The sequence below is a fragment of the Notechis scutatus genome, chromosome 4 (genome assembly GCF_049901735.1).
Source record: "Notechis scutatus isolate UNSWTSFEM ecotype Mainland chromosome 4, rNotScu1.2, whole genome shotgun sequence".
Taxonomy (NCBI): domain Eukaryota; kingdom Metazoa; phylum Chordata; class Lepidosauria; order Squamata; family Elapidae; genus Notechis; species Notechis scutatus.
In genome coordinates this window covers 121,800,879-121,825,738 of record NC_142012.1, presented here as the reverse complement: position 1 = coordinate 121,825,738, position 24,860 = coordinate 121,800,879, and the positions used below count along the sequence as shown (strand labels likewise).

The 24,860-nt window shown below is 37.6% G+C and overlaps 1 protein-coding gene across 1 annotated transcript; it reads right to left on the bottom strand.

The window, feature by feature from the left end:
- Positions 1–21,025: 21,025 nt before the first annotated feature.
- On the bottom strand, positions 21,026–24,002 carry C4H10orf95 (chromosome 4 C10orf95 homolog). Its single transcript, XM_026667536.2, has 2 exons — positions 23,884–24,002; positions 21,026–21,845 (listed from the first exon to the last, which is right to left on the bottom strand). Exon 2 carries the CDS (start codon positions 21,812–21,814, stop codon positions 21,164–21,166), a length of 651 nt encoding a protein of 216 aa, XP_026523321.1. The 5' UTR covers positions 21,815–21,845; positions 23,884–24,002; the 3' UTR covers positions 21,026–21,163.
- Positions 24,003–24,860: the final 858 nt, after the last annotated feature.

The following is a 24,860-nucleotide window of genomic DNA, read 5'->3' as shown; positions in this document are numbered from 1 at the left end:
TGCTGGAAGGTTATAATAAAATCAAATATAAGAATATGTGCAATATTCAACAAGAAGCTATAGCCAGAACAATGGCATTGAGATAGAAGATGGCAACTGGCAACTGAATGTGAGTGGTTTTGTTCCAGTCATTTAATTGTGTTGAGAAGGAAAGGGAACGTTGATGAAACAAGTGGAAAAGGAGTTCTAATTATAAAATGAACATTGTTAAAAGGTAGAGAACTCTGTAAAATATACTGTCTTGAGCTGTCATGGCAAGCAAACTGGCAGCTTCTACCATGTTCCATCAAGAGAGCAGGGTATGGTGCTGTAGTTCAGAGAGCTCGTGGGCCCAGCAATGGACTCTGGAGATCTAGCATGTGCCAGTACTGTACACAAACTTTAGGAGCCACCACCAAATTTCCTTGCTAATAAGAAAAGTTACTGAGGAGTAGCAGAGGCAACAGCATAATGTAATTGTATTAGTTGAACTTTAAGGTGGAGAAAGGTGAAAGAAGAGAAAAGAAGGATAGTAACTATAAGAAAAGAAAGCTAAAAAGAGGGCAGAAGACACAGAATAGAGCAAGATGGAAGAATTGAAATAATCAAAAAGTGCTCAGGAGTCTCAAATGGTCAGGTATTTTACAAATCAGGCCAATTAATGTAGGAAGTAAAATGATTTTGCCAAGGGAAAACATGCTCAGTCTTGTCTTACCCGGGGTGGACTGGGCACAGTTGTGAACTGGTGAATACAATGTTGAAGAATCAAATGGAAAATATTAAAAAGAAAAAAAAACGGTCTTGCTCTTTGAGAAAATTTTTCAGGGTCTTTGCATCTTTCTCAAATCAAAAGTGATTCTTTTTTTTTGAGTAGAGTGCTCAGAGTGTTAATTTCTTGGCTATCTCACCACAGAAAATAAGATTCTTCCAGAATTTCTTTAAGATTTATTGAAGAAGAATAAGACTTAGCAAGTGGATTTTTTTCTTTCTATACATTAATTTGTCTATAAATATGGAGATTTGTATGAACTGCAGCTTTTCTATTCATCGATCCTGGATGGAGGAATGTTTATGGTTCTAAGCATACCATTAAGACTAAATCTCATTAGCAAGATTTATTGACAAGGAAAGTATAAGGTACAAAAATTCCAGCAACTGTACTGCTTCCATCTACAATCAATATATCTCAAAGTACATTAAAGGTGGACACTTCTTTCTTGTTAATTTCTTTTCTATGAATTGGAAAAGTTGTGAGATTTTTCAGTGATAATGCTGGTTATTTAGACAACCACCGCCTGAATCTGGGAACTCACCATTACTAAGAGCCCGAGAACTAAAGATGAACACTTGCTATATAACCAATCAATATATGATATTGAAAATTATATGGTCTTCCATTTTCTTCCAAGAGCTTCCATTAATTACTTGATGCTGATAAGAGCATACTTTATCTGCTTCAATTGCAGAGCACTTTTCTCAATAGCCATTTTGGGATAAGCCAAAAGAGAGTCAGGACATGTGGCATCTTCCTGCATTACAACTCTCTGAAATAACTTTGTGAATATTGTGTGAGTTGCCTATAAAGAGGAATGTATCACTCTTTTGCAAGAACATTATACCTTCTTTAAAAAAAAACAGAATAGCTAATTCTTGGATGTGTACAGTATGTGTGTGCAAATATGTCTCCTTGGATTTTAGAGAGATGAATGTACTGTGAATCACTTTTGATCCCTTTCTTTATTTGATCTTACGCATCTACCTGGGCAATGCCCAACTCATGCTTTGCAAAACATAACTCAGACGTTACTTTGGCTTGTGTGCTCAAGCATACATAAAATAATTTCTTTTTTTTCAAAATACTGTTTAAAAATGGCCTTTTGAAGGAGCACTGGACATATATTTTTAAAAAGATAATGCTCTGTAAAGAGATCATTGTTATCTAGAGAATGCCTCTGTAAACTGGGAAAGACAGCTGGACTCTGGTTTCTATCCCCAAAAGTATATTACAACCTTCCTGCTACTTCTGCTGACAAGGAGATTGGATTACTATACTTTCTAATACTTTTATTATGCAGGGCTGGTGTCCAGGCAATTTTGCCTACTATAACAACATTTTATATATATCATGAACTGTTTCTGAATGCTGCTAGCTTTGACTTCTCATTACTGGTATTGCCATATTCTTGTAGCACTTATCAATTATGTTCTTCCAGAGAGCACTAGCCATACAGCATATAAACAGGTTTCTTCTTGTTACCAGCCATTTAGGCAGCTTGAAAATTGGATTATGTCTCTGCCCATATTTACCCAACACATCTTCGCCACTTGTTAAGGAACGCATTGGAGGGTTTTTTTTTCCTTGCCAACTAATGACATTGTCTACCAATTACTGCTCTTAAATTATTTCATTTTAAAGATGTAAGACAGCATGGTTCACAAGCCTTGTAATTGAGACAGAATTGCACTTGGCCATTGAGGCAGTACAAATTATTCCATCATATTTTTTCTGTTTCTTTAAGCATGTTAATGTGGCTGTGAAAAAGATCTCATAACTAATACAAATCAAGAATACTGACTGGGATCAGATACTGTAGTAAGTCATACTTTATGGAGTAAGTCACGAAACTGGATTCATATGCTACAGTCCAAATTGAGCGAATTGTATTAGGATTTAATATGCGTATGACCCTAACTACAGCATTCTAAATAGCTGACCAACTTCAAAACTTCCGTGACAGCATTTGAAGCAGTTCAAATTCTGTTTGAGTGGTTTATAAAAGCTGCATCACAGACTAAGAACATTACTAAAGTCAAAACACATTAGAATGTAATGAAATCCAACTTGGTTAGAATCAGTTTGTTAACACACTGGCAATGCTAGAAAGTGGGAAGAAAAGACAGGCATCAATGAAATTGATGATGGGGTAGACAGTAGCAAGACAAAGAACCAACAGAAATCCTGAGGTTTCCCACAGAGTATAGAAATTAGAATTTAGCCCAATTTGATTAAGACATGGAGCTTGACTGTAACTCAGACCAGAAAGGAAGAGTCTGGGGGTTGGGTGGGGGGAGCTAGCCCTTTTGGCAGTAAATAAGTCTGGTAGTGGAACCAGACTTATTTACTGCCAAAAAGGGCTAGTTCCCCCCTCAAAAGATGCTCCAAAATGTCTCAAAGTTATGAGCCATCTTTTCACTTCTTAAGAATTCTTAATCATCTGTTAAGCTAAGAAGGAATGGAGACGGGGGCAGGAAACAGAGATGGGAGGGGGGGGGGCAGGAAATCAGTAAGAGTGAAGAGTGTATACAGCAATATTAAATAGCAAATGATCTTGACAGAGTATTACATTGTCAAATTTCACGTTGCATCTTGCTGCTGCTTGTAAAGGTTCCAACTTTATAATCCTGATACTAAACAAGATCAATCATTTCTTCTTTCCGTGTGTGAAGGCTCTTTTATGTTGCAATCATTTTATTTTCATATAAAGGCTAGATTGTATTTTGGGGGGGTGGGGGAATGAACTAAAATGCTTTCATAAAAGAGCTATATATCCAATGACATGCTGTAATGCAATAGTGTTATTCTTTAGAGGAGGAGAGCACTAATTAAAAAGCAAAATGCCAGACTATCACGCTCCAGTAAAACAATTCCTGTAAAGCTTTGCTTTTATCACTTTTACCATAACATAATGATTTGCAGAATGTTGTTTGTAATTATTGTAATTACAATTACCTGTAATATGTTACTCAGCCTTTTGAGGATTCCTCAGCCTGCAACATAATGATTTTTTAAATAGCTGAGTATGATCTTTTCTTCTTAAGAAATCACTTCGCTGTTTTCTGCTGAGGGGCCTCCTTAGGAATCAAAGGATTTTGGTCTAGGAACCAAAGGCCATCTTCCACAAAATTCAACTATTTTCCACTGCTTTCTTCCTCCTACCCTCAATAATGAAAAGCAGCTGCTGGAAATTGCAGTCTGGAGAGGAAGAAAAGTGTACAGTGGTATCTGGATACTATTTTTCTCCTTACTGTCCTAGACGGAAAAATAGTCTGAAATTTTTTGGGGGGAAAAACGCCATGATTCTCCTCAATGGAAGAAAAAGATGCGCAGAGAGAATTGAAAGAAGAAACGAGTCTGAGGGGACAAGTTTACCATGACCTCATCATTTTTTCTTTCCCTGATTCATATTTCATGCTACGTTTCAAAAGAGAACAAATCTATTATTTGGAGGTCCCTCCTGGATTCACGGGTACTGCTGGATCGGTAGGTGGAAGGAAGTCAAGATCAGGGTTCCCCCCCCCCATCGTTGGCAGTAAACTAGTTGGTACATGAGGACTTTAACTGTAACTAACTCATGCCCTCCTCATCACAAATGCAGGCCACTGTTTTGTGCTTCAGATGGAGCTGCCTTTGAAGAGCATCTGGGAGTACAATTGGTACAATGATGACCCAATTATATGCAAATAACATCAAGAGCATCTTATCCTGTGCTCAAGATCCTGTACTGATTCAACGAGCTTCTGAGTACAATTCAAAGTTCTGTTTTTATCTATAAAGCCTGTAAGACTTAAGGGGTGTGCATAAGTGCACCATCGTGCCTCCCGTCCCTGTCCTATTGTCCTCATTTATTCGTACCTATTTCCTGTATTCTTACTCATGTTATGCCTATTATCTTGTAAACGATTGACAAATCAATAAATAAATTAAATAAATAAAGACTTGATATCAAAATACATTTAAGTCTGCTTCTCCAGCCATAAGCAGCCCACCCACTATGTATGTACAGAAAAATTCCTAGTAATTTTACATTTTAGGAAGGCATGTGTTACATGAACGCTCCCAGGTTCAACTTACGGTCATTCACTCATACTCACAAACCTGGAAATAGCCACACTCAAATCACTTTCAGTCAAAAGGCACAAAGCAATTCTTTAGAATACACAGAGACCCAGTTAATTTAAGAACAGCAAAACTTTACTGGTTATAATATGTGTATGTGTGCATGTGTGTGAAATGTACATACGTGTATGTATGTATGTATATCCATATGTGTGTGTTTGTGTACATACACATACACACACACACTAACCCATATCCACATCTAGGCTGGCAGGCATTAGCCAGAGGAGAGGAGCCAACAAGTCTGGATCCAAGACAATTCCAAAGAAATGTAGGACAACTCATGCGGCCAACTTGCCAAAGTCTAATTGTCACAGCCAGCTTTCTGCGGCCAACACACTACAGCCACCTTGCTGCAGAATAAGAATTACACTAATATTGAAGAAATAACAGAATAGAATCATTAAAGAAAGGATGTCAAAGGAAAAACAAAATGAAATCTGAATGACAAAAATTAAAATATTTTAAAAATTATTTTAAATAATTAAATTGAATTGTTGAATTGTCCCACAGTGAGTTGTCCTATGGCTAATTGGCCGTGGCAGGTTGTCCTATGGTGAGTTGGCCATGGTGAGTTGGCTGTGGCGAGTTGTCCCATTCTGTTCCAAAGTGGATGGGCTTCAGGATCCCTTTTATTTCCCCAAAGCCCTTGCTTTGTTGATTCACAAGACTGGTAGTTACTCTTGTTTGTTGATTTACACATCTGGTAGCTGTTGATGGAATTTGGGGAGGGGTTTCCTATATGCTCAGGCCAATATCTTGGTGACATTTTCCCTTTCTTTCCTTAACAAAGTTCCCCTTTATCTCCTGAAGGGATCTTTTCGGCAAGATTCCTGGCTATCGATCCTGCTTATGTGCCTGCATCATCTTCAGGTATGGCAGCTTCAGCCTACGGTAGGTAGTCTTATACATGGAGTCGATACCTCTATAAGTGTTAAATAAACATAATTTTACTGTAATTGAATGTTGGTTGTGTACTATTATAGGACTGTTGTTTTACAATATATTAAATAGGATAGTAGGGTTAGGAGGTTGTCATTATTACTTAGATGATTTACCTTTCTCACCATAGACATTTTAATGTTTTTATTACTATGGACGTTTTATTTATATTTTTTTATTGCAGGGGTCCCCAACCTCTGGGCTGCAGCCCACTACCGGGCCATGGCCTATTCAGAATTGGGCCGCAAGAGTGGCTGGCCAGAGTGTGTGTGCAAAGCTCAACTTGCACGAGCAGCAAGCTACACAGGTGCCAGCCCACCGCTCTCACAAGTTGAGCTGTTTGTGTGCGCACCAGCTCACCTTTTGTGCTACCCAGTTCTCCTCTCCTCCCCCAGTTGGGCCACCAAGTGGCAAAGGTTGGAGACTGCTGGTTTATTGCATATATGCCATGCACATTTTAATTGTGGAAGCCACCATGATTTGTTAAGAAATTGATGAAAAATTGATAAATCTATTAATATATACCAATATTAATAACAGTTTCAAGTTTAGGTTTCTCTTCCCAGTCAGAATCTTTACAATTGAAGGTTGTTCTTAGTTGAAATCATAGTTAAGTCTTATCAAATTCTTTAAGGCAGATAATGTTTCACTCAAATTCAGCTTTCATCCTAGCATCTACATAGTCTTTCCTCTAGGACAGGGATGTCAAACTCGTGGGGAGGTTTAGTAAAGGGGGATAAAGTCCCAAGACATCACGAATTTGACACCCCTACTCTAGGAGATGACCAGACAGAGCCTAAGTCAAAGAGTTCAGAATCAAGGTTCCTAGATACTGCTAATTGCTGCAACATCTAAAAACCAGCCCTTATTTCTGAAGAGGATCTTGAGTTCTCACAGAGACGTTGAAGAACCTCTGAAGATCTGGAAACTAATAGTCTTTTACCCCTCCAAAAACTCAGTTAGGCTGATGATTCCTTAGAAGCAGCCATACCTGCCGGATCTCTGTAGATAACATGTAGCACAGAACTGCCATATTCAAAGTTTTATTTGGTGTATCATATTGGCACAGGCTGGTTAAAACAGACTGAATGTTCTTGCGATTTTCTCCTAATTAAAAGTTTTGCCCCTTCCCCAAACAATCAGTCACACGGTCCAATCAAAGCACCGCCTGGTTGCCTGGTAACTTCATTCCTCCTCTCTCCAACCACCTGTGGGAATGTCCTTGGTTCCCAGGAGAAAGTATTTTGTTTTGGCTTCAAACCCCAGCTATCTCTATTCCCCCCTCCCTATCCCTCAACTCCAGTGTGGCAACACTGAACCCTCAAAATGACCTCACTCAGGTCAGCTTCAGGGTTGATACTTGCAGTGAGAAAGCTACAAATTCCAATTCTAATGGTAATAAAGTATTCAATTCATTTGAAGTATTAGTTTTGCTTATTAATATTTATCAAATCTTAAACTTCATTTATACCTTTTTGGAATATCAGAAATTATCTTGGTTTGAGGAATTATTTTAACGATCATGCAGAGTAAAAAAATAAATATTTCTTTTCATAAATTTAAAAACAATACAAAAGTATAACAATATACTTCTGTTTTTAAGAGAAAATCTGTGCAGGAAACTGTAACATTAGAATGAATGCTGGAAAAACCCCGTTCTTCCCCTTTATTCCAAGAGAACAAAATTGTTATGCAAAAGTACTCACCACTTGAAACAAAGCTTAGTGTTTTGGTCAGCTTCCTCTTTTGAGAGAGGTCAGAAAAATCTTTTCATGCTTAAAGTAAAGCAAATAATTTTGGTAGCCATCAGTCCCTTAGAATTAGGTAGATCAATACCGATGTCAACATTAGGTTGTCTAAAAAGAAAATAAACTAAGTTTATACTTTACACTATGCCTGGTTTGCTTGGCCATGGTTAATTGAATAACATCTCATTTTAACACAGTATGTTTACAAGCTTTCAACATTGCTTCTAATCATAAAGATAGAATTCATAGAACACATTAAACCAAGTCAAGCAAAGTATATCATATCTTTACACAACAATTAGGTGTGGACCTTTTTCAATGTTTTCCCTGTCTTATTAGGTATTTTATCTTTCTAAAAAGGGGTTAAGCTCGGATTAAGTAATATCCTATATTTTAGCATAGCAGCATCAAAGGGAGTTTTTGAGAGTAAGAATAAAATGCAAAATACATTTTTAAAAACAGTCCCAAGCAATATTTAGTTGTATGCCTTAAAATCTTGCTATATTTCCAAGACAAATAAGTTGGCATAGGTTTTCATACATTATTTCACTATCACTAACTGGACTTTATAATTCTTTTGAGATATCAACAGATTCAGAACCTGTAAAAATGTAATGATGGAGAATTAGCCATCAATCATCTGCACTTACTCCCACTTTGTTCATTAACTTTTGTTGTCAGACACTTTAATTATTTTATAGTAGTCTTTTTCTAAAAGGAAGACTAGATTATTATATTCTCGGAAAATCTAAGATTGATAAAAAGTTTGATTTAAAAAAACCTGTTTTCCTTTTAGGTAAATATAGCATAGCTCTTATAATATTACCAGTTCTGATAATATTTTTTAATTATGTGGATTATATTATATAGCAAAATGATGTTACTTGCCAATAATCTCCCTGGCATGGTAGTATTCTTTGTTTGAAATATCTTAAGCTCTACATCTATAGTTCCACTCAGAAAATGCCACAAAATCTCTTGTCTATGATGAAAACTTTTGATAAAATTGTACATCTCTGCAGTGCTTTGTGGTTTGATTTCCAGAAAAACACATGTAGCCCCTGTCTAGATTTTCTTAAAGCATTGGAGTCTTTTTCTGGACTCACATGATGTGACTGCTTTTTATTTATTTATTTTATTTTTATTTTATTTATTTATTTATTTGATTTGTCAATTGTTTACAAGATAATAAGTACAAGTGTATACATAGTTGTGAATATATGAAATGGGTACATATAAGAAAAATAATAGAATAAGAGAAACAATAGGACAGGGACGGTAGGCACGTTGGTGCGCTTATGCACGCCATTTTAAGGAGACAATTTAGCCATTCACTCTGAAACACCTTTTTAATCTGAATCTAAAGCACAACACAGCTTTTGTATTTTTTCAGATTTGTTAATCAAAAAATTGTAATTGAGAGTATTTCTGAAGCACAGTACCCATCTTAAGAAGAATATTATTCAGATGAGTTTTGTAGTTTGAATGACATACAAATCTATATCCAGCAATGATTTATTGCAGGATAGATGAATGATGGATGGATGAATTAACGCTTTACAGTGTGCCATAATGTAGTTAGTTGACTCTACTTAGAACAATTTGCAAACCCAACCAATGTATTAATGAGTTCATTAATAGTATCTTTGAAAGACTCAATAATATTTTGTGAATGGCCACTATTACATATTATTTTATTTACTCCACCAACGATCACTTTGCATATTAATGCAAAATAAATGTCATGAATTACAAATAATATCTAAAATGTTATACTATAATATTTAACAGGATTTTTATTTGCAACCAATGAACTCAGCCACTCTACCCCAGGCTTGGGAAGACTATAAAAACCTAGAGAGCTAAAAACCCTGGGTTACTCTGGATACTTTTCATTTCTTCAAACATATCAGAAGACCAAATATTGGTTTTATGTTAAGTTATCTTGGTTCTGAAAAGATGTAAATGACAAGCAGAAATCCAAATCATAATTGCAAATAAACAAAGGCAAATTAATTAGTATTATTTATGTATTTCATGTGATGGGTGGGAAATTAAAATCAAATCAAAGCAAACATTTTATCAAAACAATTACAATCTTTATTGTATTTTAAATGTATTAACATTTCTCTTTAAAATATGACTCATTTAGATCAAGCTTGCAATTCTGTCTTAATACCGAATTTCACAATCATAATAGTAATTTGCATAATGGTAAGAAACAGGGAAGGAAAACTTATGACATACTGTATTTAAATAAGCAAAGCAGTGCTGAATTCCTAAAAACCATATTCTTTCTACCATAAGGGTATTTTATTTATATACAGCCCAGAGTCTTTCTGCAGGGGAGATGGTTGATTTCAAAATTTGATAAATAAATAAATAAGGATCCCCTGCCACCAAGGGAATTATTGATATCTTCATCCCATATTGGATTCTGCTTCTTGTCTACTTCCTTTAAATCTGATTCCAGGAACTTTCTGTTTTTCCTTCTCTGATAAACATTAGCAGGGCTGGGCTGCTGGGGTTTCACAGGGGTTCAGCAGATCCTCTAGCTAAGATTCTGCACAGTTCAGAGAACCCCCAAATCCCACTCCTGGCTGGCCCTGCCCATCCCACCTCGCCCACCTCAGACATCCCCAAGCGGCCCGTTTTGGATGCAGGTAAGTGCAGAGTGCGCTCGGAGGCTCGAGGAAGGTGAAAAATGGTCCTCCCGGAAGTTTGGGAAGGCTGGAAATGGGCCCGTTTCCAGCTTCCAGAGAGCCTCCAGTGCCTAGGGAGGCTATTTTCACCCTTCCAGAGGCTCGAAAAAAGCCTCTGTAGCCTGGGGAGGGCAAAAACACCCCCTGCCATGGTGCAGGAGGCCAATTAGGCCACACTCACCATGGCCACACCCACCCAACAACTGGGCAGAGAACCAGTTGCTAAAATTTTTGAAGCCCACCCCGAACATTAGATATCATACCTCCTGAAGAAAATTGGTAAAAGAACAAAATCATCATTCTTAGAAAAATTATCTCTGTCTTCTTTAGAAGTCCAGAGCAGGGGTGGGATTCTACTGGTTCAGACCGGTTCTATAGAACCGGTTATGATTCTGCGCAGTTTGGAGAACTGGCAAATCGTGCCCCTGGCTGGCCCCGCCCCTCTCTGCCCGCCCCTCCATTCCCCGCCCAGTCAGTCTTTATCGCGCATGCGGAACATTGTGCGCATGCTCAGCATCGCTGACTGCATTCTTTCCCACTCAGTCACCCCTTCAGGTATTTCTTTTTTTCCCGCTCCCGAAGATCAACTGTTCCTATGATCAGCTGTGCCAGGATTCCCCTCACTTACTTACTGCTTCACCCGGGAGGCTTCCCTGAGGCCCAGGAAGGCAAAAAATGGAGGGTGGGAGCAGCTCCCCGCCGCCCCCTCCAGGAGGCTCCCCTGAGGCCCAGAAGGCCCCAAAACAGAGTGCATGGGGGTGCTGCGCACTCCCCCTATGCTCAATTGTTTTCCTTCCTGGGCCCCAGGGAAACCTTCTGGGAGCAAAAACGCCCCCCAAGGAGGCTTCCCTGAGGCCCAGAAGCCCCCCAAAATGGGGGGGGGGGTTTGCTGCAAAAAAGAGCTACGCCCACCCAGTCACATGGCCATGCCCACCTAGCCATTCCCACTGAACCAGTTGTTACAAAATTTGAATCCCACCCCTGGTCCAGATGGTAATATGAAACAGTTGATTTCATATGGCAAGATAAGCAAAAACTCAAGCCATGGTGGACTGAATTGGATTAGGTTATGAGAATCTAAACATTGATAGCTCATTCGACATATTATGATTGCACAAAATAAGCCATTGTATAAACCCGGCCATTGATAATGAAATAACTACAGATCTGAAGGTGTTTTATGTTTTGAATGCATTATTTATGGCAGCAAAGAAATATGCAAATCTAAGTGTTTAACGAATTATGGCACGTTACATGTTAACAAATCTGTTTATTCCTTCTGCATATAGTTGGAATAATATGGGAAAGCTGACATCTCTAAATAGTGTGTTCATATGACAGGAAAGGCTATATGGCAGCAACTGAAACTCATTCTAAAAGCTTCATGTACTCTCATATTGTTATAAGAAAGATAGCACATTGTGGGCTTGTTATGTGTAAATATCAGCTTGTCATGACTAAATTTGAAAGATACCATTATGTGAAGTGGACCTGCATTTGAGGAGCACATTGTGGGCTATCTTTGAGAACTGATTCCAGGTGAGGGAATGTTCAACAAAATGTTCACTGCTGGACCCTTCTTACAAGGCCAGGCCTATAGGTTGGGCTTACTTGTACAGTTGAGTAACCATTTTAATTTCTTACAGTACTATCCTGGAACATGGAAAGAAATTTTGCCTTGTAGAGTGGAGAACTCAAGAAGACAGCCCCATGGCTCTGTGTCACTGCATCAAAATGGTAATGCCAAGCTTGATGAAACGGTTAACCTAGACAACCTTTAAAACACAAAACTTACTGTATTTGGATTGAGTATAATCACTGGCTTGGCTAAGAACTCGGGGCAAATTCATACATGCCATTTACTATATGAAACAATTGCTACCACTGTGCTTGGGTGCTGTGCTCATTTTTCCCTATTTGGCTATCAACCAGTCTAAACAAGATCCAAAGGCCCAAGGAGTGTATTCAATGGTTATTGTATGTATTTGGCAAAAGCAGGAATGCTAACAGTCATAGCATTTTATCTTGGCTGCTAAATTCTGAAAAGGGGGAGGGGAAGAAACAATTTAGCCAAGATAGCGTAAAACACAGCTTTCTTTTGAGCTATCTGTTCCAGTCAAGCAAGGCAAGCACAGATGCCATCCCCTGCTGAAGTGCTGTATCTCCTTGCCCTCCCACTCACCTTTCTGTTTCAAGCGTGCTTTCCTTTTCTTGGAACAGTCAGTTGCAATGACAAGTCCAGAGATTTTCTTGAGAACAAGATGCTGGCAGAGATTTTTCTGTGGGATGCTTGACTTGCCCTCCCACACTTTCCTCATTTCTCAGAAAAGCCTGGAAGCCGAAAGATTGGAAGGAGGGGGCAGTGGAAGTTACTCAGACCATGTGCATGCCTCAGCAGTCCAGGAAGAGAAGTGAGTAAGTAGCCTGTCATATTTAAGTACCTCCGGCTAGGTCTCTTGAACAGTCTGGGAAGAAACAGCTGGAGCGACCACACAGAAGGTTAGTACTTTGTTCCTAACTTTATCTGCCTTTGGGTGTTATGATCCAGCTCTGGAACAAGCGGTATCTTGGGAGAATTCAGGAAAGAGTTCTGCAGTACCATAATCTTTGGCCTGGTTAGTTTTTTGTGGGTGAATGGACTGACAGACTGATTTCAGCATGCCCCTGACTACAGGCTAGCAATAATCAAATCAGAGCAATACGTTTAATTCTGATATAGTCCTCGTGGAAACAGTTAAAAAGATAGTTTCAGTTTGCTAGAACAGTTACGCGTTTTCTTTTTTTTTGAAGCGTGGAGAGTGTATTTGCACATCAGAGAAGCTATTGTTCCCTGAGATGGCAAAGGAAAGTCAAGAGTGGACAGTGTGTAAGGGAAGGTAAAAGGTTATTTGGGTAGGGAGCAAAACTTCCTAGATCTGGAAATATTTGGATGTAGAATGATATAAGAAATTAAGTTTAAGTAGTTTGCATAAGTATCAAGGGTAATTTAGATGGAACTAATTTCTTGTACCTATAAGCTGGGAGAAAAAAAATCCATGAATCACAGCAGCTGCATGTGGGTTAAATACACATTCACAAAATAACTGGCATTTAATTAATTGATCCTGTTCAAGGTCTAGATACTAGGTAATTATGATTGGTCGTTATTACTGAAGAAACTGAGTGAGTTTTACACTTTTTGAGGTTCTGGATAAATAATTTCCTTTCTTCCTCTTTAAGTGTACACATATACACAATTTGTATAGAATTGAGATCTGTATACAAAATGGAAATGCTGTCTCATCTTTCTTGAACTATATAACACAGTTATATGGATTATAGCTTCCTGCCACCATACATGGGAACACAAAAATCCAGATGATCGCTAGAGGGCAGTAGAAACAGTCATCTAATGGTTATTTGGAGTTTTCAGCCCAGCTTTATTGTAACTTTGAACATCAAGAGCCAGTTAATTCTGATATTTATCGGATATTTTAAAAAATATGAAGAGAAAAGTGGGGCATTTCCTTTGCCTTTCATGACTACCAGGTTGAACCTTCTACTCCAGAGTTGGCCAGTATGGTTTTCTTCCAGCTAATTTGTACTATAATTTCCAAAGGATTTAGCCAATGGCAGGGATTGTGGGAATAGCAACATCAACAGTAAATAATACAAACTAAAACTAGCTGCATTAGGATTAGAGTGTATCCACTAAAACCATGTCCAATTTCTAGGGGAAGATACATAAAAAGAAAGATGAATATTCCAGAATTGTATTTTTGGCTCTCCAAGATTTAGTCATATAATCGTTTGTCAGCTCTGCTAAGACAGCACTGAAAAGTAGTGTGTCAGGCTGTGCTCCATTCAAAATCCAAGAAAGAAATACTTAGACTCTTTTAGTTAGAGAAAAGATATCTTTTACTGGAAATGAAGTGGTAGCTACAGTAGAATTCTGAATCTGAGGAATTAGGCGCGTAAATCACATATACAAAGTGATGGAAATGTTCCCACCCCCAATAGTTCAAATGGTTCTTCCAATTAAAAGTTGTGAATATCATCATGTGGACATCTTCAGGTGGTGATGAAGTTTCTGTCAGTTGACCTTGGCATACTTTGATAAAGGTTTGCAGCTGCGCAGAGAAAAGAAAGCTAAGCAAGAAAATAGAACCCTAACCAAGAATGCACTCTCCCCCCTCCTCAGTTTATACAATGCTAAGTTTTACCACCTCCAGCTCGCTTCCCATACTTGTCCCCCCTCCTCCCCCCGTTACTTATGGCAGCCAAAAGATGCAAAGCAGAAGTAGAAGATCTTGAAGGCTGACATAGTGATATTGATCTTAATTTGAAACAGCACACATGAAGCAAAAAAATTCCTATAATGATTAGATAATAAAGTGCTTAGAGATTTAAAGGTTAGGAAAATTTGAACAACTTAAATTGAATATTTACAGTACCTATAATATTGGGACACATCACCCAAGACATACCAGCCACTCAAAGTTGCCTCAAACCATGAGATGGGGGGGGGGGGGAGGAATAATGCTGATAATAATAATGAGGGGGCGGAAAATATATTTGTAACTTAGGAGAAATAATATTAAATGCATAAAATAATAAACTTTTCTGAGCATCTAGTTTATGTTTTCCCAATCTGTAATCTGTCAGTTGTATTGATACTGCAACTTATAAAATTCTCCAGTATGCATAATGGAGAGGAGTTGAAAGGCACTGGATTTAGGAAAAGCTATTGCACTTATCATCTACCAAAGTACTATCTTCACAGGGATAGAAGAATAGGTTACATAATTATTTGAAAATTAAACTCCTTAACCCCAGCCAAAACTAACATTGGTCCATTTACACTGTGAATACTATATCATCAGATGGGCTTTTGGCAGCACTTAGAGAAAGGTAAGTAGATAGGTATGTGTATGTACACATACCTATCTGTATGTATACACTCCAGAGAGTGTATGTATGTAACTATGTGTATGTACACACACACACACACACACACACACATTCACCCACCCACATACATATTCAGAGAGAAAGAATTCCAAAGCAGAAAAAAAAATCACCCTGGCTTACTTCTTGGCTTAATATAATATGCGAATCAATTCAGAGTCCATCCCACCTATCACTCAGGTAGGCTGAAGAGCACTGTAGGGTTCATGTTCTAACCTGGCTGGTTCATTAAACAGGAAGACGTTTTTAAGATGTGTTAAGGCAGAGAAGAGAAAGGGAAATTCTAAAAGTCTGACAAACATATCTAATTACCTTGAGATATTGAAATATTTTCAAGCACTTCTCCCTCCCATTCAACTGCATTAAAAATACAGTTAACTCTCGTTTTAACATGGGGGGGGGGAGAGAAGGTTACAAGTGTCCTTTAAAACAAATGTTCATTAAATCTGAATAAGTTTTGTGTAAACATGGTTACATTTTTGACACATAATTAAGATGGTAAATGGGATTTTTTGAATGTACAGAAATATAGTGTACAAAATATGTCTGTTGCATTCAATATCTACTAAACTAAGGTCCATTAAATTAAGACATTTACACCATTGGCATCTTTAGTAGTAAATCCATTTTGCTTTTTCCAACAGATGACATCTGCGAGGAGCAAGGTGCCTACATGGCTGGCTTAGCTCTGAGAACTGAATTCCATAGGCTTTAGAAGAAATGAAACGCCCCGTGGATTCAGTTCTACAGCTAGGCAGCTCATAAACTCCAGAGAGCCTGATCACAAGTGCTTCAGGGTATCATCAAAGAACTTCTGCCAAGAACGGATTTACAAATTCATTGTTAAATATTTGCCATCCATCATTCAACTTAGGCATCATTTGTTATTCTTAAAAAGTTAAAGCAGGCTCTATTTTCAGCAGCTATTCACACAACTCAAGCCAATCTTTTAAAAAGTTTATTATATTGCAATGTCACTTTTTGGCATGAAGGCAAGACTCACTAAGTGCTATAAAGACACTATCCAAGTAGAAAGTATGATCTGGTACAGTGGAAAGCATCCAATTTAAATGTGAGTGCACACTTTGAGCATAATGTCAAGTGCAAGAAATGAGGAACTGGAGTTGTTCAAGTTTAATCCATGCTAGCTGTTACAAGAAACTGAACTACTAGTAATCAAGGCAAATTGGTAATAGATAAGAGTCAAAGGAATTCAAGGAAGGCTGGACTTAGATCTCTTGTGGGTGCGAAGGGACTCCAAATTGATGATGTACTTGACTCCTGCCTTGGGCTCAGCCCTGTCATTTCCTACATATACAGTATTTTATTCTCAGCATTTGCTATGTTTCTAAAGGCACCTCTACACAATTTCCCTGACAAAATATTTGAAGTTGAGCTGTAATTCTTCTTACAGCAGCATTGGAAATGTTAAAGAAATGTAGGGAACTCACATTCCACTGCACACAAAACGAATAAAATAAATTGCCAGTGTACTTAACTCTTTGTTATATGAATGTATCTGGGTTGGTTTCAAAACAATCTGAGTGATTGCTATGAGGGTAAGCTTGCTGCAAATATACTGTTATTTCGTGGCATTTAAAAGCCTCCTGCAAGTCCCAGTGGTAAAATAGTAACATGTTAGTTTTTGCAACCCATTCTTTTCCTAATAGCTCTAATTATGTTTAATGTTCTAAACACTGCTTATAAGAAGGAACAAATGTCCCAAATCTGGGAATATTGAGAAATCAGTCCTTTCTTTATGAAAGAACTGAAGAGATTGAGGCCCATTGATTTCCTCACAATGCCTTAGACTTGGAGGTCTTCTGCAGCTAAGCCAATCTACTTCTGACTCTGGGGAATTCTGGGAGTTGAAGTCCTCCAGGCTTAAAGTTGCCCTGCTGTAAATTACTTACATCTTTTTGGGGTAACATTTTAATGAATGGTACATAAGTAGATGTGTGAGGGGTCAATGTGCCTCAATCTGCAAATAGCACTGTTTGCTTTGGGACTTGATAAAGCCCTGGCTGAGTTAAACCAAAGGAACTGGGATCTGGACATCCAAAATGACGATACCAAACTCTTGCCATCCCTTTTATAGCACAAACATTGCTCTTTCCTGGTCTGTTCCTAGGTATTTTATAAAATCTCATGTTCCATGACTATTTACTTTGGCACAAATTGAGGTTGAACCTATTAAGGCAATAACTGGTAGGTATATAAGCCTCCCATAAGAAAATTTAACTTGTTTGTGTTCAGACTTGGAGACAGAATGTATCTCATGTGCTATTATCCTTTATACAGCCAATGGCAATAAGGTGTAATGCTTCCAATTCTTAGTGACCCTCATTGCCACCAGGAGAATGTTACCCTAGCATTGATGTTGTTACCTAGTTTGAGTAATGAAACATCTGCAAGAAAACAACCAAGCTCAGAGAGCACCAAGGACCTCAGACTGTTATTCTTCTCCTAGGCTCCTATTCTTCCGAGAGCTCCAAGGAAGTTGCAGAATTCTTATCCAGAGCTCTTAGTAACCATCAGGCTCCTCTCTCGTGCTATTCATTGCTAGATTTATTTATTTATTGCTAATTGCTTTAGGATTTTCTCACAATTTTATAGCTATTGTATTGTATGCCAGTCTTTTATTATGTTTGATCTATAAATAAATGGACTATGAATAAATTTTGCTTTGTAAATTGATAGAAGGAATTACGGTTATACTGAGCACAGGTGAATTTCCAAAATACTTACACTAGGAAATGGAAAAGTTCTGTTATTCCAGATACTAAGATTTGTAATTTATCTGTGTTGGAAATTATATTTTTTACCAATCAAAAATGATGCAGCACTACAGATAATCCTTTACTTACAACACTTTGTTTAGTGACCAAAGCTTTAACGACACTGAAAAAAGTGATTTATGACCATTTTCACACTTATGACCGTTGCAGCATCCCCATAATCACCAGATTCACACTTGGATGCTTGACAACTGGTTCATATTTATGACGGTTGCTGTGTCCCAAGGTCACCTTTTGCAATTTTCTGACAAGCAAAGTTAATGGGGAATCCAGTTTCACTTAACAACTGTATCACTAATTTAACAACTGCAGTGATTAACAACTGTGGCAAAAAAGGTTGTAAAATGGGGCAAAACTCACTTAACAAATGTCTCACTTAAGCAACATAAATTCTGGGCTCAATTGTGGTTGCAAGTTGAGGACTACTGTATATATTTTATTTGGGACAAATTTCACCATATTATATGACAGAGCATCATTGTTATTTTTTTGGGGGGGAGCAGGGTTAAACTAGTGATTTCTACCTATGTGTGCATACACACACACACTATTGAGTTTATTTGGGGGCTCCTTTTTCTACTGGAGATTCTAATTTTTTAAAATTCTTTGTTTATTGGTTCTTTTTAATTCATTTAATATGATTATTTACATTTTATATTTATTTCCTATAATTTTATTATAAAATACAATGGGTAAACTCCCCCCCCTCCCCGCAAATGATTTATTTCTGGTTCAGCTGCTTCTCCAATGGAAATGTTGCAAAAGTAATGTAACATCACTACCTTTACAGTTGCAAGATCAGTGATTCCACTTTGATGCCCACTTTCTTCCAGTTAACCAGATTTCATTCTGTGTTCTGGAGTCAGGCATTGTATGCTCATCTCTATAGATTCTAAGGTAGCCATTTTGGTCTGTTCTTGAGAGTTTAGGCTAGGGTTTGGAGTGTCAGAAGATCTCTCAAAGGATGGTGAACACCTCAAAAACAGGCTCTGTAATCTGATGATGTGCGTAATCCAAAACTAAAGATAGCAGATAACTTCTGTTTCATTTTGACAGTAGAAGTAACTAAACAAGTCAGGACCCATTGGTCATGGAAACATCATTTCAGAATTATTTTCTTATCTAACATTTCTACAGGCCCTTGCACCGTCCTCAACTTTTGCTTCACCTCCCCCACATTCTCATACACCCTCCCTGACTTATACCACACGCAATGCAACTTCCCTAACCTCTGCAATATCTCATGCATTTTTGTGCACTAAGCCTCTTGTACACCCCCTTGCCTCGAGAACTTTCACAAATTTCACTAGACCTCTTAAACAGATCCTTGCCCGCTCCCCCACTTGACAGCAACCATTTACCTGCTTTCTGATCTTGGATTTGCAACTTTCTGTTAGCTTTCTCACTGACTTGTGGCAGTCTGGCAGGGAGCACTGGAAATGACAATCACTTGACCATGGATGACTGACAGTATAACAGCTCTAAAGCAGCCACAACTTTCCGGAATCCAATCCCATGGGAATAATGGTTTCTGGATTTAGTATGCATTCTTTAAGTTAGCCCATTTGAGGTATACTGGTTGAAAAATTATTGCCCTGTGATGCACAGTTTCATTCAACTGAAGGTTGTAAACAAACACAAGAGTTTTAGTATTATATAGATAAATATCACTTATACTGTCCTCTATTTTACAGTTCTTAATCCTGACTCATCGAGTTTTCCAGAGGATGAAGAATGTTGCCATGACTATCACAAGACCAACATTTTTATATCACTTTTATAACTGTTTTACGTCACTGTTTCCCATTATATCCAGCCATTATGGCCATCCATAATGGAGAACTTCCATCAAAAACAGTACTTAATTAGTTCCTGCTTGTCATCTGTATACTGATACCTTACATATGCAGTCCACTCCTATGTGTTCAGCCTTAAGTTCCCAAGTACACAATATTCTTAATATTTAAATGGATTCAATCCACATAAGTTCCAACTCTACTCAGAGTCTAATTACAATCCAGTTTTAACAGGATTTGTGGGCCTGTGAAACTATAGACATGGGTATTTATACTGAAAACTAGGTATCGCTTCAGCACCATGATCAGTTTATTATGTGATACCTCTCTGTTTCAGAGTGCTTAACACTTAAATTCTGGAAACACTGCCTAACAGGAAGAACAATTTGATAATGGAACCAATTACTAAATATGATCAAGTGGAAGATAGCCAGCAATTGGTCAATTTAACTTTGAACACAATTGACTGAAATATGTTTCCAATTCCAAGGTCAAAAATAATATTAAAGAGAAAATCAAAATGATTTGACTTTTGCCTCAAAATCAGGAGACAATGGCCTGATGAAATAATAATTTCTCCAAAAAAATATAGTCTTACCATCATACTCAAGAAATTTCCACAAGCAAACCAAGAATAATCACACTAGAACATGCTTGCTTTTATTTAAAATTACTTAAATAGCTTGTGTACAAATTAGGTTTCTGTCTAATAGTCAATCATAACTTTGTGAATAAAATGTTGAGATTCAGAGGAATAATCAATGGCACAGAAGATATTCAAAAGGCTATTTTAAGAATTAAGCAAGGTGAATCCTTGCTAATCTAAAATGATAATCCTGCCCTAATGTGACCTTTCTGTGTATCTGAAATTACAGGTGAAAAAATAGATGGCGATGAAATACACTATTATATATTGTCATTCCAGGTTTAGTTTCTAAGTAGATCCATAGTGAATATCTTATGGTTATTTAGTTTAGTAGTTAGTGCCTTCCTTCCTTCCTGCCCTGTATATATATGACAGAAAAAGATTCTTGGGGAGAATTTAAAGTAAGGGTAGTAGCAATTCTGATTTTGGCATGGCCTTTTCCAATGCAAGAATCATTTCAAATACTGGCAAAACAAGCAAGAACACAAAATCAATTATACATAAAATATTAGTGCATACATTTCCCCCACCTCCTGTGATTACTGGCTACAAAGAAAGCAAATTACGATTGTACAAAATTTAACGAAATATTATTTTTCACTATCCCCTGTGTTGTGCTTATAGCCCAGTTTTCATTATAGACATCACTGGCTCTTTTACACCAGCAGAGACGAGTGTTTTTTCAGTCAGTAGTTTAATCCAGCTACATCATCTCTTTGCTTTCTTTTTCTTCTTTCTGTTCTGCTCTTCACTGCTGTCCTCAGCTTCACTAGCAGTTGGTGTGGGTTCTTTTCTTATGATTGTCTTCTCTATCTTGTATTCTTGTTCTCCTACCCTGGGGTTTCCTTTTACAATAAATTCACCATTCTGGTACATTATGGAAACATCCGTCTTTGGATACGTGCCATAGACTCTTCTGAGATCATCTTTCACAAAGTCTGGCAAGTCCCTCCTAGGCCCCACAACACGTTCAAGCCTACCCCAATGGAGCTGTCCTCTCAGAACAAAGCCTTCAGGCCACAGATCCCAGCTTGGTCTCTGGAATGCCATTTGAGGACGATAGTTACTGTAAGGCTGGTACAGAGGAACAGAAGCCACCTGGGGAAAGTGCCAGAAAGGATAAGGGTAAAAAAAAGGGCTTGGACCATAGATGTGATGGTACTCCATCTGGTTGGATAAACTGTCATTGTAACCGTAGTCCATGTTATAGTCCATGATAGCAAGAGGCTTGTAAGTGTTGTGCATCGGAACCTGGGGCAGGAATGCATAAGGACAATTCTGAAACATACCAGGATAGTACAGAGCCATACTGGTAGATGGTGCACACAGCTTCTTCTTAACCCAATGTTGCTTTTTCATGAAGCATTTCACTTAGGTTTTTTCTTCCACACTGTGAGGATAAAGCAAGAGATGCTGAACTTCTTGAAAACATAAATAGTTCGTATCTATTTATCAACTCTAAATATTTAGAAAAATTGCATGTAAAGTATATACATTTTTTAAAATGAAATTTGTTCAGGAGCAACATTTATAACACACCAAGAGATTTCCCCCCCCTTACAAATAATGATTTCATAATTAGTTCTCTAAACAATTTATTATGGTACTTCAATAGCTTTGAAGCTTGTTGAGACAAGTTCTGTGTACCTACGATGTTGTACCATGGTACGGGGAGTGATGTAATGCAAAGCAATACTCAGATTTATATATTGGAAAACATAGGCCAGAGGCTACATTTTTAAATGTACTCGGATCCTTTTTTTTTTTTTTTTTGAAGCCATGATTCTGGGTAGAAGAGAATTTCAACTTTGTCCCAACTGTGATCCAAATCAGTTTTTATGTGTACATACATGTACATATATAGGTGGTGATCCTGTTGCACATTAAGCCACCGATTAACTTTAGCTTCCCAAATAAACTATACTTAGATAGGTTTGCATAAGAGATGTGATTTAGAACACACAATTGCTGGATTCACATCAAACGGAAAGCTCCACAGAAGCAACCCACAAAGTAGCTTAATAATACTTGATTCCTGTATCACAGGACCTCCTATATTATGCTTTCCCAATTATGTGCCTAAATGGAAAGCAGGCTGAAGAGGAAAAAAAGCCAGCCACAAGTACTGTGTTTATTTCCAAGAATTGCTGTATATCTCCTGGGTGCCATCTTATAAAATAAAACTGAAAGGGGGAGCAGTCTACCATTCTGATTAAAAAAACAAAAAACAGACAAGGTGCTAGCAAGCATCCAGAGAGACTAAACAGAAGGGACACTAGCAACAAACTCAATTGTCATTTCCAAGGAAAGCAAGGCTTTTGATAGTATTGGTGAAATGTGTTTTCCCTTATAAGAAACAGGCGGGAGGGAGCCTGATTACAAACAGCACAATAATGAGGGCAAAATTAAAATCCTCAAAATTGTACCATGGTCCCACTGTGCCTTGGTCTCAACCAACCCTCAGCCATTGCTTATATTAAAAATCAGCTAACATTAATAATAGTAACATTATAAACAATAATAAAGTAATGTTGTTAGTATTTTACAATAAATGTTATGTTTTGCCTGTCCAATTCACACACTGTATTGCATATTTTAATATACCAGAAAATGGCAAATTATCTATGCATCTGCTAAAACAATCATAATCAATTTACTGAAAGCTCATTCTGGCTTTATTTCAGTAACAGAGAGTTGGGTAAGTCAACTCTCAAGCATATTCTCAGGAATTGCATTTGAAGTAAACACTGGTGGCAACTCTCTCCTAATAGAAATACAAATTGCCACCTGAAGCTAAAAAGCAGCCAAAATATTATTTTAAAAAATAAATGAAGTTGGCTAGCTAAAATATAAGGAAACATACAACTTCGTACATATCTTTCTCTTTTCATTTCACTGTCTGCAACACCAAGGAGATAACATCAACTTCCACTGCTAATTTAATATGAGAAATAGACTAAAATGAAAAGTTTACTATCTTTGACTGATCAATACCCCCCACCCACCCACATTTCACAAGTTCCATGATTAGAATTAGGCTACAGTTATCTGTTTCAAAGTCTGCTTTAGGATTTTAATCTTCACACCAATCTTTACTTTGCATTTTATACCCAACTATGTTTCCCATATAACCTGTGTCTTGAATACAAGATTTCACAGTCTAGAATGAGACACACATAGAGACACACATCAGTTTAGCTCTCTTTAAAGGAATAAAAATAGAATCGAATTCCCCCTAATTCCTGCATTAAAAAGCGAAAGCAACATTACCAACCATAGTAGTGGCACAGCAGCAAGTAAGTTCTGCCCAAGCAATACCCAATAATACATAAGGAAATGCCATAGCTCCTGCCGACCTAGAAGTTTGAAAGTATGCAAGTAGCTAAATTGATACCACTTTGGTGGGAAGGGAATAATGTTTCATGTACCTCAATGTATAGTCATGCTGGCCAAATGACCACAGAAGTGTCTTTAGACAACGCTGGATCCCTCGGCTAGGAAATAGAGATGAGCACCACACCTTAGAGTCAGACACGACTGATCAGGGAAAACCTTTACCTTAACTCTGAATAGTACTCCCTCTCCCTCTCTCTCCCCCCACCCTCTCTCTCCAGGTTTCAGGTTTTGTTGTCTGGAGAACAGGACAAAGGAATGCATAGCAACCAAATAAACTCTAGAAAGCAGCAGAACATTCTTGCTTGGCATTATCTTAATCTTTTCTTATTGAAATTACTGTATTCTACATATTGTTCCTCCTTGCCCTTTTAAAGTAACACAGTAGCATGGACTCTTTCTACAGTAGAATAAAAGGTACTACAGAGGTAGCTATATTTTATTCCTTCCTTACCCTGTAAAAGAGATTCATTTATCCGATTACTGACTCTTTGTATTACTTACCACATAAGCATTTTATCACCATTTCTTCCTATTTTATTTTGGAATTAGACTATATACATATTGTATTTTATTTTATTAATAAGGTTGCAAGACTAATCATTCAATAAACTACTACTACTAATTCCTTCCATTCCAGGCCATGTTTCAAGATGTATGGTTTCCAGGTGAAAAGAAAAATGGTGAAGTATGGAGATTTAATATTTTTTCCTTTTTTTCTACTCTAGAATTACTCCAATGGAAGTAATGATATCAGAGCACTACATAACCAGCATACAGGTTATACTTTGCTTATATACTACTGAGTTCAACCACTTTCTGTTCATCTTTTAGTCAGCTATAAACTATTCTGGCATGAAATGTCTTGTCCCATAGCATCTCTGTCATGTAGTTGCATGAGGTTGCTATCTTCAGTTACCTGAAATAAATTATAGACCAGTACAACTAACAGCAATTTACATATGGGTCTGAGAGGGGAAGGAGGAAATGTCATGAGGACAAAGCTGAGAAA